General features: G+C 35.9%; 2 protein-coding genes across 2 annotated transcripts; one reads left to right on the forward strand and one right to left on the reverse strand.

The window, feature by feature from the left end:
- Nucleotides 1-2,865: 2,865 nt before the first annotated feature.
- Nucleotides 2,866-3,261, forward strand: NdufA3 (NADH:ubiquinone oxidoreductase subunit A3). The gene has a single exon (XM_028183687.2). The coding sequence runs from the start codon at nt 2,959-2,961 to the stop codon at nt 3,181-3,183; it is 225 nt and encodes a 74-aa protein (XP_028039488.1). The 5' UTR covers nt 2,866-2,958; the 3' UTR covers nt 3,184-3,261.
- Nucleotides 3,262-4,901: 1,640 nt separating this feature from the next.
- Gnf1 (germ line transcription factor 1) lies at nt 4,902-16,613 on the reverse strand. The gene is made up of 18 exons (XM_028183680.2): nt 16,445-16,613; nt 15,784-15,894; nt 14,203-14,896; nt 13,961-14,070; nt 13,587-13,715; nt 12,834-13,215; nt 12,421-12,541; nt 12,086-12,213; nt 11,528-11,674; nt 10,851-10,934; nt 10,188-10,336; nt 9,700-9,894; nt 8,799-8,950; nt 8,298-8,406; nt 7,913-8,058; nt 7,181-7,394; nt 6,094-6,267; nt 4,902-5,277 (listed from the first exon to the last, which is right to left on the reverse strand). The coding sequence occupies exons 1-18, from the start codon at nt 16,451-16,453 to the stop codon at nt 5,179-5,181; spliced, it is 3,153 nt and encodes a 1,050-aa protein (XP_028039481.2). The 5' UTR covers nt 16,454-16,613; the 3' UTR covers nt 4,902-5,178.
- Between the last annotated feature and the right edge of the window lie 342 nt (nt 16,614-16,955).

The following is a 16,955-nucleotide window of genomic DNA, read 5'->3' on the forward strand; positions in this document are numbered from 1 at the left end:
GGATCCTGTGAGAAGGACATCAGAAGGCGCACTGTTATGGCAAAGAGTGCTATATCCCCAATGGATAGTGTATGGGCTGACATTACGATTAAAACCAAAAAGCACCTCGTCACTTGCCTTGTCTTCGGCATTTTTCTTTTCAGTGCAGAAATTTGGACTCTTAAGAAAGTCGATCGCCAGCGCATCAATGCGTTTGAGACGTAGTATTGAGGCTTTTGAAGGAATTGCATGTTTTGATTAACACATTAGCACATTATATAAAAGTAAAATAAAAAATTTAATTTTGTCAAAGTTCCCTACAGAGCTCGTTTTTAATCAAACTAATAATACTAACCGAACATAATTAAACTTACAATGCACTAAAGCATTAACAGCAAATAAACAGGCAATCAAATATTTTAATTTAATTTTGAATTGTTAACATTTGTATTCAGTATAAACAGGATTTTTTAATAATTTTGCTCTGGGATCTTCAGGTCTTACTATAAAGTAAACTTTTTTGAATTCTGTATTTTCGCAATCATTTTTTACGTAGTTATACATTCCCATAATACCCAAACCTATTCCAACCAATGCCAATCCTGTAGAACCCATAATTTCAGGAATCTCCCACCAGCCTCTTTTAAATAATCCAATGAGTGTATTACCGAATTGTACTTTATGACCAATTATTTTTGGTTCAGGTGTCATGACTGGTTATTCTTCCCGCTTCTTAATTATGTTTTTTTCTTGTACTGTAAAAATTATTGTAGCTTTTATTTTTCTTGATTAAGCGAATATAGAGGGAGATCTGCTTTACTTTTATCTTCAAAGTACTTAATACAACTTATTTGGTGGATACTTTGCTTTCTATGCACAAAAACATAGATTATACACTTAATATATTTGAGACACAAAAATGTTTTTTGAGTATTAAAACGTCAAAATTAATAACGATTAATTTATTAAAAGAGAATTTATTCCACTAAGTAATTATACTTTTTTTCTGGAAATTTCTCTAACTGAAGTCTAATCAATGAGACTCAATCTTATTAGCCGCATTGCATCGGTACCAATTACTTTAGCTGAGGCCACCGTTGCTCTACATCCGCAGCTGAACATACTTTAAATGAACATACCTTCTTGGGGCACAGTGAAATTTTCGCCGCATTAGTTATATACCTAGTCAGGTCATAAGTATTGTCACACAGTAAAAACTTTTCTTTTAGAATGCTGGCCACAAAAAAGTTTATTGAATTCGAATTTCGAATTGTTAATGAAAATAAAAATGTATACTTTTAGAATTTTACTCATTTTTAAATATGGAGTGGACGCTTAAAGAAGACCGTGTTGCAGTTATTGCGTTGCATCGTTGCGGTTACGCGCCAATTCAAATTTTTAACATACTGAAAATTTTGAATATAACCTAAAGATTCGTTTATCGTACCATCAAACGATACAATGAAGACTCTAGTGTAGATGACAGGTCAAGAAGTGGTCGCCCTCGGTCTGTTAGGACTCCAGCAGTGATAAAAGCTGTGAAGGCGCGAATTCAAAGAAATCCCAAACATAAGCAGAAACTGTTGGCCCTTCAGATGGGGTTAAGCAGAACCACGGTGAAAAGGGTGTTAAATGAAGACTTAGGGCTTCGGGCATATCGAAGAAAAACAGGACATCGTTTGAATGCTCGTCTAATAGACCTGAGACTGAAGAGATGCCGCGCTTTATTGAAGCGGTACGCGGGAAAAAATATCGGGAAATTCTTTTTTCGGATGAAAAAATTTTTACCGTAGAAGAGAGCTACAACAAACAAAATGATACGGTGTATGCACATAGTAGTGAAGAAGCGAGCAACCGTATTCCGCGTGTCCAACGAGGTCATTTTCCATCCTCGCTCATGGTATGGTTGGGAGTTTCTTACTGGGGCTTAACAGAGGTACATTTTTGTGAGAAAGGTGTAAAAACGAATGCAGTTGTGTATCAAAATACAGTCCTGACGAACCTTGTAGAACCTGTTTCTCATACCATGTTCAATAACAGGCACTGGGTATTCCAACAAGATTCGGCGCCAGCTCATAGAGCGAAGAGCACACAAGACTGGCTGGCGGCGCGTGAAATCGACTTCATCCGGCACGAAGACTGGCCCTCCTCCAGTCCAGATTTGAATCTGTTAGATTACAAGATATGGCAACACTTGGAGGAAAAGGCGTGCTCAAATGATTGGGATGAGGCCCAATTTGGAGTCACTCAAGACATCCTTGATTAAGGCAGCCGCCGATATTGACATGGACCTCGTTCGTGCTGCGATAGACGACTGGCCGCGCAGATTGAAGGCCTGTATTCAAAATCACGGAGGTCATTTTGAATAAACTTGAGTGTCATAAGAATCTATGTTTTGTTAAGTTCATTTTGGTATATGAATGGTTACATGATGAATAAACTTGTTTCAATTATTTTACATTAAACATGTGACAGAATTTATGACCTGACTAGGTAAGTCCACAAGTGTGTGAAAAAGAAAGACACAAAGACATAAATTATCGGGTGTTTCCAAAAAGTCCACTGAACTCTCAGTAATACCTATCATTATTAATGGCAAGTTATTTCAGCTATCAAACATTTATTCGGTGTTTATAATTTAAATGTGTGATAACGGTTAGTATCTGTGAAAGTGCACAAATGTGGGAAAATGAAACAAAACCGCTGGACGTAACTTCTCGGGGTCCTCCAAAAGTCCACTGAGAAAATCTCAGTATTATATTTCATCCGATATAATCTCATCTCATTTCATTTCATGCCATGTTCATTTCATGGTTAATGCACAAACCGAGCGAGCCACAATAAAAAAAGGTCTGTGCCATAGATAAAATACTGACGTTTGTGCAATTCCGCAACTATTAAACTAATCTGTAGTATGTGCTGAGCTGAAAATATTGAGAAGTTCTATTGATTTAAAGTAGGGCCTACAAGCATATATAAATGGCTGCGGCTTCGAGAAAATCGCTTGGACAGCTAATTCAACAGGGATGGAACGAGATCCCTGAAATTTTTGCCTCAACAGGCTTAGGTCTTGTTGGTATTGGTCTGGGTGTTCTTGGAGCATACAATTACGTGAAGAACGATGGAGACAATAGAAGGTACAAGGGTACCTATGTGGTGATGAGGCCGGACGACCCAAGAGTGAAGCTTATACGCAAGGAGTAAACCTGAAACTAAATATATTGCCTGTGTTGTTTGTTCTTAGATCCAAATATTATGTAATATAGGTCTGTTTAATGAAAATTCTCTTGTTTTATTAGTTCTTTAGAGCAAATTCTTAAATATTAAATTTAACTAACTGGAAAAAACCTAAGCGATTCACCTCTTTATATTCCTAGCAATCCACATCACATTTCAACTCACAAACATTCAATCTGCTGACATGGTATAAATTATGCAGACATAATGTGAAGCTTGTCTTGAAGATGTCTGAAAAATAGTTATGAATGAAATGTAAATAAATTCCAAGGAATCATAGAAAGAGAAAAAGCAAGGCTTCCACCTTTATGGTTAGGAATGAGGTACTCTGAACACTCACTTATGTAGGCTGGAATAAAATACGAAATTTTCTACTTTATGAATCATCCTTTAGTCAAATTAAGCTAGGAATTAAATTTTTGCTTATACTTCAGTGGTAAATTACGAAGATATGTCTCACCAAACAGTTGGTATCTCTTGGTAGCCTGCCAGTACAAACTTTACTTAGTGTACTTTTATAAAGACCCGTAACTAGCAAATATCTGTAACGTTACATAAATTGAAAGTTGTAATGCACATATTTTGTTGTTGTAGACGAAATGTAATTACACTTGTGACGTAACATACACAAATTGCTATCTAACCCAGTTAAGCGACCACGATAAAAACTACTCAGACATACATACATTGTCATCAACACATCTTGTGAAACTATTATCTAGTGTAAAAGTTCTGAACATATTTAAATGCAAATTTTGCAATATATCCTGAAAAAATTTATTTAAGCAAACTTTGAAAATGTCAGTGTAATTCAGGAACTGGTCAAATATTTTGTTATATAGTAGCTATAGCTACACTTCCTAAAATATCATGTGGCTGCACAGACACTAACACATTGAACGCCACATGAAAAATGAAGTATTTTCATTCCTGCTACCTGACTCACCTGTATAAGCAGTAAAAAGTTACTCAATAACATAATGTAACTTATTGTACAACCATGTGTGTGAATACATATGTAACAGAGAACTTTGAAGAATTGTTTGAGATGATCCTGATGTCTCTCTTTTACCACCACCACACCAACACCACTGTCACCATACCAGTGAGTCAATTTTTTCTGGAACCACTACATGTGCCCACAGTGTTTTTAGAATAAAACTTGGTGGCAACCAAACATTAAGGGAGGGTAGCACTGCGAGACGAATATAGAAGTCAAGTGAATTAAATAATACAACAGACACAAAATTGTTTCTATTCAAGAAATCCAGACAATGTAAAAGGTACCAATTTTCAATGTTCACGATTGACTTCCACGGTGAAGGAATAACACCGTGTAATAAAATCAAACCCGCAAAATTATAATTGGCGTAATTACTGGTGGGTCCTAGCACCAGTAATTACGCCAATTATAATTTTGCGGGTTTACTCGGGTAGGTACCACCACCACCCCGCCTATTTCTGCCTTGAAGCAGTAATGCGGTAATGCGTTTCGGTTTGAAGGGCCAGGGAACCGTTGTAACTATACTGAGACCTTAGAACTTATATTTCAACGTGGGTGACGCATTTACGTTGTAGATGTCTATGGGCTGCAGTAGCCACTTAACACAAGGTGGGCTGTGAGTTCGTTCACCCATCTGAGCAATAAGAAAAAACTAAAATAACAGGCAAGTAAAAAATTTCAATAAAAGTGATATTGATTTTAATATGATTTTTTAAATTTTCGAATTACAGAAATACAAATTATTTGTCTTTAAGTACGTCATAGTTGTGTAATCAAATTACTTTAATAAAATATCTTTCATCTGCAGTCATTATTTTCAAAGACAAATCATATTGTGTTCAATTATAAAAGGTATTTTTGTAGTTTTATGAACTCTTTAATTTTATTTTATTTGAGATTTATGGCAATTTTTCATAATCATGAAGTGTTACATCAAATAACTTTCATGGAAATTTGGATTACTTCTTCTTCTTCTTTTCTTTATTTGTTTTAGCTTTACTTGTGCTCGGTTTTTCTTTACTCAAATCCGATTTTTCACTGTCTTTTGTCTTTTTCTTCTGCCAAACAAAAACAATATAATGTTAAATACCTAGTATACATTGCTAATTTGCATGAGTTATTTTTTTAAAACTTTATTTTCCACATCCTATAAATTGTTACAAATATAAAACTAATCAAAATTATTTTATCTTTTTCATTTCTTTGTTATATGGCCCCCCTATGGGTAAAAGTTTCCTTTCCATTTTTCCATGTCTTGGCTAAAAACCGTCCCAAAAAAATCACTGCCAGTAATTGCAATTTACTATATTTCAATTATGACAATAATGTAGCATCAATGCAGTTATCAAATTCATTGGGTATACGGTTTCTCAGTAGTATATCGTTGGAGATTGGTATCTACCCACCATGCTCTAAGGAGCATGAGTAATGAAATACTTTACATTACGACGCTTGAAAGGCAAACGCGACTAAGCGACAATGCGTGAACTTTACAGTAGACTAATTTAAAGTTGAAATACCTGAAAAAAATTCTATTTTAACGAATCTAGCTGTTGAATTGAAATGATTTTAATAGACGTAGAAATAAATTTTTTTTGCGCATCGAATGTGTTTATTGCCTATCATTTATGTACAAAGCAGTTATTGTCGCTTAGTCACGTTTGCCTTTTAAGCGTCGATTAGTATAATTATTCGCGAAGCAGCTGCTCTTGAGTTCTTAGGTCTCCCTTAGAGGCACTCGGGTAGCTGTTAGCAAATCCCGCCCCTTCTGGCTGAGCCCTTGACCGCCCACCTGTCCTGGTGAAACTGAAAAGGCTTCCGGGCCAACAGTGACACTTCAATCATAAAAAAAAATTTGTATATCATTACTTTACCTTTATAAATGCGTCATTCTCTGCGTCGCTGTTCTCTTCCTCGGTCACATCACCTGCTTCATCACCGCCATCCATTTCGTCATCGTTTCTATTTCGACCTTTCTTCACAGCTCCCGGCGCGTATGGCAGAGCGCTAGCCGTCTTATTGTACGTTCGAGTCATAGCAGCTTTCACCTGAGTTTAATCAAATCATTCTTATTACTTTCACTGTCTAATTAAATCGATCTTCTGAATTTTGTTACTAATTTGAAACTTTGCCTGTGTAATAATAATAATTTTTTTGGACAAATGATACACAATGCTCTGATCCGAAACTAGAATTTCTTGTACTATGGGAACTGGAGACCGCATACAATTTAAATGTATTAAATATCCAGATAAAAAAAAAAACGAATCCATTTGTCACAGAAATGATTGCACTAAGTGGAAATAGAACCTACGACCCTCTCTTAGCCCAGCATTCAGAGGCGCTAACTACTTTACCACTGAGTCCGTAGTATATAGTAGACGTGTCCGTAATATATGCATTATTGTATAATTAACGTCAAAACAAATTTCTGCCAGACCCAATAAGGGTGTAAGAGCGTGGATACCATAGTACGAATGGGGGTCGTTCATGCGCAGTCGAAGTCTATCCCGAACATCATACATTTTCGAACAGAACATTCAACATAGATTTGCAATAAAATAAACAAGACAGTGGTACCAAGTTTTGCGGGGTTCACAATCTCGTCCACACACCTGTGTCTGCTGTGGCGGATATATTTACCCCTAGAATATAGAGCCTATTTTTTTTTTATTGCTTATATTGTGGACGAGCTCACAGCCCACCTGGTGTTAAGTGGTTACTGGAATCCATACACATCTACGACGTAAATGCGCCACCCACCTTGAGATATAAGTTCTAAGGTCTTAAGTATAGTTACTATATGATGAAATCTTCTTTATAAACTAGCTCATTGCTCTTCTGGTTTCAAATGGTTAGCTAGACATCACAAGGACAATACTGCAACCCAATCTGACCGATGCTGGTACCTAACCGCGCTGGCTCAAATGGACTGCCAACAGTATATAGATAACTTCATACCTTGGCTTCAATCAAAACTGTCGGATTTCTCTGTCCAGGCCACAAAGATAGCTCAATCAAAGAATCCAGATCTTCTCTCAGGAGATGATAGGATTCCAATATTTCTAAGGACTTTGTGATTCCATCTGTTTTTTCATTGATAAGTGGATTGACTATTGCGTCTCTTAGATGTGATGAGTAGTCGAGGTATATTGAAGATTTCGACCCTGAGGTGCTAAAAATTTATAAAAACAAAAACTAAGTCAATGAATAAGTTCATTGATAACATCATATTATTAAATTTGAATAATTTTAAGTTTTAACTGGAATTTTAAGTTTTTTAAGTTAAATAGATGTTAAAATTACAAATTGTGGTCCTGTCCTCTTATACAAATGTCAGGGTCAAGGTGAGGTCAAGTTCATGCACAGAGACAGCGAATCTCAAATAATCTTTAACAAAGATTGTATCCTTCCGGTATTCAAACTGAAACCAATGTTTATTTGCTCATAAGAAATAAGTCAGCAAATAAGTTCCGTCCAATTGCAAACTCATAACTTAGTGAGATTACACGAGAGTAATGTTAAATGTTTACTGTGCTTAACAGTGACGTTATGAAAAGACGTATCAAAGAATCTCACGGCTGGCAGACTATTAGCCATTGTCAATGATAAGGACAATGGTAGTTCTTTATTGTCAGGAGACATGATTGAACCAAATAAGTGGACATTGTTGAACACGACCGCAGGGCATACCTGAGTCTTGTGTGAGCGTGTATCTCCTGGGCGAGCCGGTGCATTTTGTTGGCGCGAGAGTTCTTCCCGAGCCAGCCCGGGAACTGGATTTGGCCGACCACGTGACCCGACACCGCGTGTCCCGGGAGCACCGAGCTGTACATGGCCTGCGGAATGTTCTCGATATTAGACACGTCGGGATTAAAGAGATTTTATCATAAATAACATACTGGGAACAAATTAATGTTTTTTTTTTTCATTTCGATTACCTTAAATCCTATCTTATCAATAACATCAAATAAATCAATTTAAAATAAAGGTCAAATTTTAAGTAACTGCTTTAACTAAGTGTGTTATGAAAATTCGTTTGTACATCTATAAATAAAAACGTTATCGGTTTCTCTACCTGAATAGGCAGAAGACTCCACGCCTGGCTGCCTCTGATTCTCGCAGAAACCATGTCGCCTATACTGATACTGTCGGCCGCTTTACTAAATCTCTCTAGAACCTCGTGTCTGCCAAATGAAATGATTAAATTAAATTAATTCTATATATCTTTATTAAAAAACTTTTTTTTTCTTATTACTTATTTGGATGGACGAGCTCACAGCCCACCTGGTGTTAAGTGGTTACTGGAGCCCATAGACATCCACAACGTAAATGCGTTATCCACCCTGAGACATAAGTTCTAAGGTCTCAAGTATATTTTTACAACGGTTGCCCCACTCTTCAAACCGAAACGCATTACTGCTTCACGGCAGAAATAGGCAGGGCGGTGGTACCTACCCGTGCGGACTCACAAGAGGTCCTACCACCAGTAAACTCACAAGAGGTCCTAAGAAGCGACAGGGAGAGGATTGTACACTCTTCTACAATTGAGAGCAAAGGAAAAACAGTCTATACTCACTTGGGACAGTGTGGTGCAACTTGCAAGTAATTCTCCTGCACGAACAGAGGAGCGAGGTTGTAGTCGTAAAAGAACAAATCGCTTTTATCGTGAATGCTCATAGTCTTATGTTCTTCTGTGGAGAACACTTTCCTTACTGCCTCCCATGGACCCTAGTAGACAGACAATCAGAGATGGAAATCATTTATAATATTATTTTGGCAGCAAAACACATGTATATAGTTGTTCACACTAGAAAATGGTTATTGTGAACTTTGAATCTAATATCTGCCTCAATTGAACATAAATACTGTTCAGGTAAAAGCGGAAAACGGTTCATAACATCATAAATAAAGTTGATTTTCCATGATTTGAATAAATATCGTCGCTGTCAAAACAAAAATTGCCATATGCAAAAACTCTATTTTGAATTAACGAGTAAAAACATTTTCGTATAAAATTCTATATGAAAATGAATTTTTAACAACTATATCAAATGAAAGCTATAGATAAATATTAAAGCCATAGATATATTATTCTACTAAACATTACGAGAACTTCACTGCTTCTAATGCATAGTTATTTAAAAATATTAACGCAAACCACGTTAAATGTGAAATACATATTGTTAAATTTAGAAATTAGTTGTGCGCCTATACCAAAGGGGCGCGTTCCTCTGTCTCCCAAAAGACGCTCTAGGGATAAGTTCATGCTGGTTCTTCCGTGGCATTCACCTTTTTTTTCCCTGCCTATGCTGATAGCCTTGAGGGGTTATTTCAACGATTTCTATTTCACGAACGTCATTGACCAGCGTGCTCGCCTTCATAATTTCAAATAATACGTCACCGCGCTCGCCACTAGCCCCGCCCATATATCGCCGGAAACCAGAATTAAGCTAGAAAACTACTAATTCCAATTTTACCAATTTGACATCCTTCTTCGTGGTGTTTGCGTCTCTTTTTAACTTGTCCGCACTGGCCAACGCCTCGTCGACAGCCCACATCGAGAGTAAGTTGAGGGTCTGCCGCACGTCTTGGTTAGAAGCGACGATCAGCTGCGTCAACACGTCCGGGGCCACTTTGATTCCTTCTTTGAAACATATCGACATCATCGCGGCCTGAAAAAATCAGATTTAAATCTTAGGTAAGAGAAAAATAATAATAATATACAATAGACGTGATTTTGATCTTTTTGACAAACGATTTGGCTGTATGGGAATCGTTTCCTTTACCTGTATAGGCTGTCGAACCGACAAAGGAGGCTAAAGGATTCAGGTTAATTTTGAGACAAGTTTGATTACCATGTGCTTAATGATACTTGTTTTTTTTCCTAATTCTGTTTTATATATTTTATACTGAATGTTAATGTTACTTGTCTCTTTTCGTTCTTTTAAAACCATAAGTTAATTACCCTGATTTGATCCACTCTTGGTCTGTTGAACCTCAAATCATAGCAGTAGTTGACCAGGGACCTCATCTTCGTACTGTTTCTGTCGTTACACATACATATCACTGGTACTGATGTTGATTTTATCAGATTTATCAACTCTTGCAGGCCGCCTGAAAATGAAATTTACGTTTTCTAACTCCGAAAGATTAAACAAAGAACAGCTGTAATTTCGACCATACTAAAAATACATAATAATATGCAGATAGAATTCCTAATTGTTCACAAAACTATTTTAAGTATTTTAGTTTAAATAGAGAAAGACCTTTAATGTGTCGTTTTATTTCGTCTATAATCCGATTTTCTATTGACTTTTTTGCTTAGATGGGTGGACGAGCTCACAGCTCACCTGATCTTAAGTGGTTACTGGAGCCCATAGACATCCACAGCGTAAATGCGCCACCCACCTTGAGATATAAGTTCTAAGGTCTCAAGTTTAGTTACAACGGCTGTCCCACCCTTCAAACCGAAACGCATTACTGCTTCACGGCAGAAATAGGCAGGGTGGTGGTACCCACCTGCGCGGACTCACAAGAGGTCCTACCACCAGACTTTCAGCCAGATATTACATTAAATTTGGTTCGTAGTCCAGGTGTTTTTTTTATATAAATACTATTTCCAATTTACCTCTATCCTCATTTCCCGCCATGCCGTCGACTTCGTCCATTACTAAAACGTGTTTCTTGGAGACGGCCTGCTTGCTCGTGTCGCCTAAAAAAATTTGATTTTCCGCATTGGAAACAAACTAGGGTTTTCTCTATTATTATAGTACCGCAAACAAAAACGAAACGAAACAAGAGCTAACAATAACAATTCGGATACCAAATATTGTTGGCTTAAATACTGACTTTTATTTATTAATTACTTAAATCGACGTCGCCCAAAGCACGTCATTACGGATCCTCCTGATCCGTTAACGGTGCTTTTAGGCACCACAAGCACCGGTCGCCCGTCGCTTGCGACGAAGGGCTCGACGAGGGAACTAACCCTTAGACACAGCCCACTGAGTTTCTCGCCGGATCTTCTCAGTGGGTCGCGTTTCCGATCCGGTGGTAGATTCTGCGAAGCACGGCTCTTGCTAGGGCCAGTGTTAGCAACTCTCCGGTATGAGCCCCGTGAGCTCTCAATAGGATAGGTAGGAGAAAAAAAAAAGGGCTTACGTCTCACCTGGTACTAAGTGGTCACCTTAGATATCGCAGCTTGAATACTTCCACGCATCTACTATTAGTGAGGGGACATGGCAAATTTAAAGATCATATAGCACTCTACATTCTATTTAGCTTTATTCGTGTTCAAAATCTTACCTTTGGCATATCCGGACAGTGACGTCGTGGACAGCAGCTCGCCGATTTGTTCTTTGAGCAACGATTTATTTCTCGTGTCGGACGCGTTGAACTCGACCGCGTCGAAGCCTAGTTCTCTGCACACGAGCGACACTGTGGTTGTCTTACCTATCGCAGAGGAATATGCTTAAAGTGCCGTATTTAGATTAAAAAAATTCCTTTAGAATGTTAAGACGTTAGCGATTTTGAGTGTTTGTGAATTTGTTTTGAAATTAGATACAAAATTAAAGAGTTTTTTAATCAAGGCTTGGTCTTTCAAATCGTTTATTGCTTATGTAGGCTGATGAGCTCACAACCTAGCTGGGTTAAGTGGTTACCGTAGCCCATAGACATCTACAACGTAAATGCCGCCACCCACCTTGACATATGAGTTCTAAAGTCTCAGTATAGTTACAACGGTAGCCCCGCCCTTCAAACCGAAACGCATTACTGCTTCACGGCAGAAATAGGCAGGGTGGTGGTACCTGTGCGGACTCACAACAGGTCCTACCACTAGTAAGAATGTATTATGTGCCTCACCAACTCCTGGAGGTCCAGAGAGCAGGGCCGCCTTGAAGTAGCCTCCATCATCATTCTTCGCCCAAGGACTGGGCTTTGGCAGCTTGGCCTTTCTATTCACGTACCATTTCGTCAGCCAATTTATTAATCTGTTATAAAATATTATAACACATTTTAATTGTGATTAAAATTTTAATGACTAAGTTATCAGGGCATTAAACTTGTAGTTGTGAATATAGCTAATGAATATATATTTTAATAATGAATAAAATATGAATGCATTAAAAGATTTAAGCTTTAAGTTTAATTTAAAAACCCAGCATCTCTTTACTATTAATGTTATTGTGGTAACTTACTTTTTAACATTACTAGAATCACCGTGCTGCCCGATTATTTGTTTTACATTCTGCGGTTTGTATTTATCCACCCACATGTACTTATTACATTTGGTATCATGATTCTGTTCACATTTCAAACCTGAAAAATATAAAAAAAGAACAACTAAAACATGTTTTTTTTTACTGTTAACTCGCCCTAGGCGACAGCGCTCGTGTAAAATAAATTTGAATGTGAAATGTCTGTCTGTTTGTTTGTTTGGAAAAGCACGTTTTATATAATAGAAATACAATAGCAATAAATTTAAATTTGAAAATGAGACTGTTTCATTTGATTTCTGTAGAATCAATTTGAAACAATTCTAGATTTGCAAAACCAACACTTTTTATTCTTAATAATAGGTTATAAAAATAGAGTTAAAAAATCCACATACCTATTCCTAAACTAGACACCGATTCCCTTGAACTTGATTGTTTTTCTGAATTCAATGTTTTAACTTGATTTTGGACATTGTCATCAGAAAGCTTGGATGTAGAATTACGATTTTCCTCCTTAAGCTTAATAGGACTCTTTGATTTATCTTTCTTCCTTTCTTTACTGCTAGATTTTTCAGATTTCCTCTCTTTTTCATCCTTTGATTTAGATGCAATATTTTTTTCTTTTAGACCTTTATCTCTGGTAGTAAGTTTAGTTTTGTTTACAGAATCGGAGATCAATTTTAGGAACTCGTCTTCGTTTAATATGGGGATACCTAAGTCTGTCGCCTTAGCAATCTTTGCGGGTCCTGGGTCTTCACCAACCAGGACGTAGTTTACCTAAATGGCATAATATTGGTAGAAAGGAAATGTGGTGTGAAATACTGGTGGTAGGATCTCTTATCCACGCGGGTGGGTACCACCGCCCTGCCTGTTTCTGCCGTGAAGCAGTAATGCGTTTCGGTTTGAAGGGCGCGGCAGCTGTTGTAACTATACTGAGATCTCAGAACTTATATCTCAAGGTGGGTGGCGCATTTACATTGTCGATGTCTATGGGCTCCAGTAACCACTTAACATAAGGTGGGCTGTGAGCTCTTCCACCCATCTAAGCAATAAAAAGAAAAAAAAATAGAAAAAAAATTTACTTTTTCCATTAAACAGTGGGTTGACAAATACATGCTGGATAGATCACTAGTATTGCATAATTTTACCTTCCTGCTAACACCAGGTTTAACTGTTCCACCGTATCTTTTAATAGCCTCCTCGATTTCTTCCCTCTCAAATGAATCCAAAACTCCAGTCAGTAGGAATGCACAATCTTTAAGACAGTCTGGCGCACCCTGGAGTAGAAAATAAAATTGTTATTATTAGTGGGTGTCGTATAGTAATATCACAGAATCAAGATTGACTGTAGAATGTTATTTTTCATCATGAAAATAGTTCTTAAACATATGTTCGTTCCGAAAAATTAAAATAAATGAACAATGACTACAAATTGGCAGTAAACAATGCAAACCAAGTGTTGTAAAATATAGGAATACATAATTTCGAGAACAACACGTGTTTCAATCACTCGTAAACATACCACAGGAATTTCTTTGGATCCTAAATGTTTGGGTGCTGATCTGTTGAGATATTTCTTATATAATGCAGCAGATTGTACTCTACGTTGATGCCTCTCTTCATCCGATAATACTGCAGATGGAAAGAAATAGTTAAGTTAGTTTTGTATGTTGCATCAAGTTTACTTAGTATTTTCATTTACTAAGTATTTTCAACTAATATGATTTAATTTATTTTTTATATTATCTTCAAGTTCTATCTAACCTGACTCGTTTAAACTCTTATTTCCTCTATATTTCGTTATCTTCTTGCTAGATTCATCATCTATTGCTGAAGAATTCATTTCTAAATCACTTTCTACTTTTGAACTGAAACTCTCATCTTTATGTTCTTTTTCTATTTTAATTTTTTTGCTAACAGCATTTTCGTCTTTAATGTTCGTCTCAATAAATTCAGAGAATTTTCTTTTATTACCTTCCTTAACTTCATCTTTTATGCTTTTGTTTTTTAAATTATTAACATTGTAGCTGTCTGTTTTCTTCTCTTTATCTTTCAAAGAAGGTAATAAATCTTTGTCTAATTTAATACTTTCTTTCTGTTTTATTTCTTTTTGCAGTTTCCTTTCGTGTGATTTATCATTGCTTCCATTTTCTAAAGGCGTGAAATCAATATTTTTATTTTTTTCTAGATGATCAATCTCATCTATTTCAAGAAGACTCTTTTCGAATTCATCATCAGAATGTATTCCTAACTCTGTTTTGTTCTTTTCTTTTTTAACTATGGGCTCAGTTCTTACGATGGGTGCATTTCCAAATAAATCTATTGGTTTCACTTCTTTTAATTCTGCCGTAGATTTGTTTTTTTTATTTAAGTGTGGTTCAGATTTTTTTGGTTTTTTCGTTTGTATTTCATCATCTGAGTCATCTAATATAACTCTTTTCTTCCTTGCTTCTTTTTTCTGAAAGCACATAACATTAATATCATTAAAAATCTTACAAAAATGTGATGTCTTGTGAGTTGGTAAAGGTAAGTAGGTATCATCATCATGCCTATTTTTATTGTAAAACAGTCATTCTCAGTCTAGTTGAATGGTAGGGCAACCCTTTTATCAGTATAATTGAGACTTTATCCTTGCATATCAAGGCAGACAGTTATAAATCTAGGACCTGAGGGCTCCTATAAATACTTCACATTAGTTGGACCTTGATTAGTTCTGTACTTTTTAATTCACATCTTTTTTTTTACTGTACTTCAATTGCTATTTTATTAAAATGAAAATTTTATTTTTGTTTTTTGAAGAAAGTAGAAATCACCCAGTCAATAAAGCTATTCATTAATATTGTGTATTATGAAAATACAAACTTATTATTTCCTACATTATTTTAAAATTTCTAGTATTGATTGATTGACTTCATGAATGGATCAAAAGCTTCTATTCAAATGCTAGTTGTGAGATTGCTAACAAAAAATATCAGCTAATATATATTTTTTATGTATTGCGTAGATTGGTGGACGAGATCACAGCCCACCTTGTGTTAAGCCGAAACACATTACTGCTTCACGGCAGAAATAGGTAGGCTGGTAGTGCCTAACCGTGCGGGTTCACAAGAAGTCCTACCACTAATAATTACACAAATTATAATTTTGAAGGTTTAATTTTTAATACACATTCCTTTCCTTCACTGTGGAAATCAATTGTGGACATTTGTGAAGTACATATTTCATTAGAAAAATTGGTACCGGCCTGCGGGATTCGAACACCGTTGCATCGCTCAACATGAATGTACCAGATGTCTTATCCTCTAGGCCAAGACGACTACACTCATTTTAGTTTTAGATTATTACCTTCTTTTTAATTTGTACATCAGGAGATTCAGGAATAATATCATCATCATCAGGAACTGCTTCTTTGGACTTTACAGGTTTCTTCGTTGTGATAAAAAATGATCTTATATCCTATGATTAAATGCTTATTTAGAATGTACCATATAATCTTAACTCACTCAGATATGTACTATGTATGAGGTGGTAATTAGTCATCTATTTGATATGTGAAGTGTGGGATAGCTGTTACACAATAAAATGTGGGTATCGGCATTCATGTTGTGATGTCTGTACCCCTCGGTAACTACTCAACGGCAGATTCGCCTTGAGCAATCAAACCTATGTTAGTCTGGGTATTTAGAGCAGTGAAAAAATCATATACGACAATATTTTGGAAAATCTGTTATCGTGACACAATCTGATAATTATATTCATATGAATCGTAATATCTAATCCCAAGTTAATACAACATTTTTCCAAACTTCAGATGATCGAAGCAGTTTAAATTAACAATAAATGCCGCTTAGTGTAGAGAATATAGTGTAGCGAATATAATGTAGAAAAGTTATTCTTAAAATAAAACTATATTTGACCACTACAGTTCTTCAAGGTCCTCAAATGCTGAAGAGCATCTTTTAGTTTTAGTACCATTTTATTTCTTATTAATATATTCTTACTTCACCTTAGACATTTTCTTATTTAATACGGTCTTCTAATTTAATGAATTGTCAGCTTTATCATGTTCATTTGAAATCTGATTTTTTAAATAAATTTATAAGTGTATTTTCGCGGAAAATACCGTTTAGTTATGTTTGATTTGGTTTGATCATAGACCCAGGGGGGTGCAACCATAGATTATACACTTAATATATTAGAGATTGGGAGGTGAATGAAGTTAGCCCCTCAAAAAATTTTTTTGTTCCTATTTTATACTTATTTTCTATTAATACGTTTGTTCATCATTTGTTCATGATTGTTCACTGTTAATAATTGTTTGTTCTGCATTTATTTATTTAAAAAAAATATTTAAAAATATACCTACAAGTTAGCCCCTCTAATGCAATTTTTAATATTTTTTCATCCTTAATGACTCGTAAATATTCATTTTCGATTGTTCTTACATAAAACACGTTTGTTCTCTTTCGAAATTACTCGTTTTTTGTTTAATTTACAATTTTTATTAGTTGAATAAA

The sequence above is a fragment of the Bombyx mandarina genome, chromosome 15 (assembly GCF_030267445.1).
Source record: "Bombyx mandarina strain Sakado chromosome 15, ASM3026744v2".
NCBI lineage: Eukaryota > Metazoa > Arthropoda > Insecta > Lepidoptera > Bombycidae > Bombyx > Bombyx mandarina.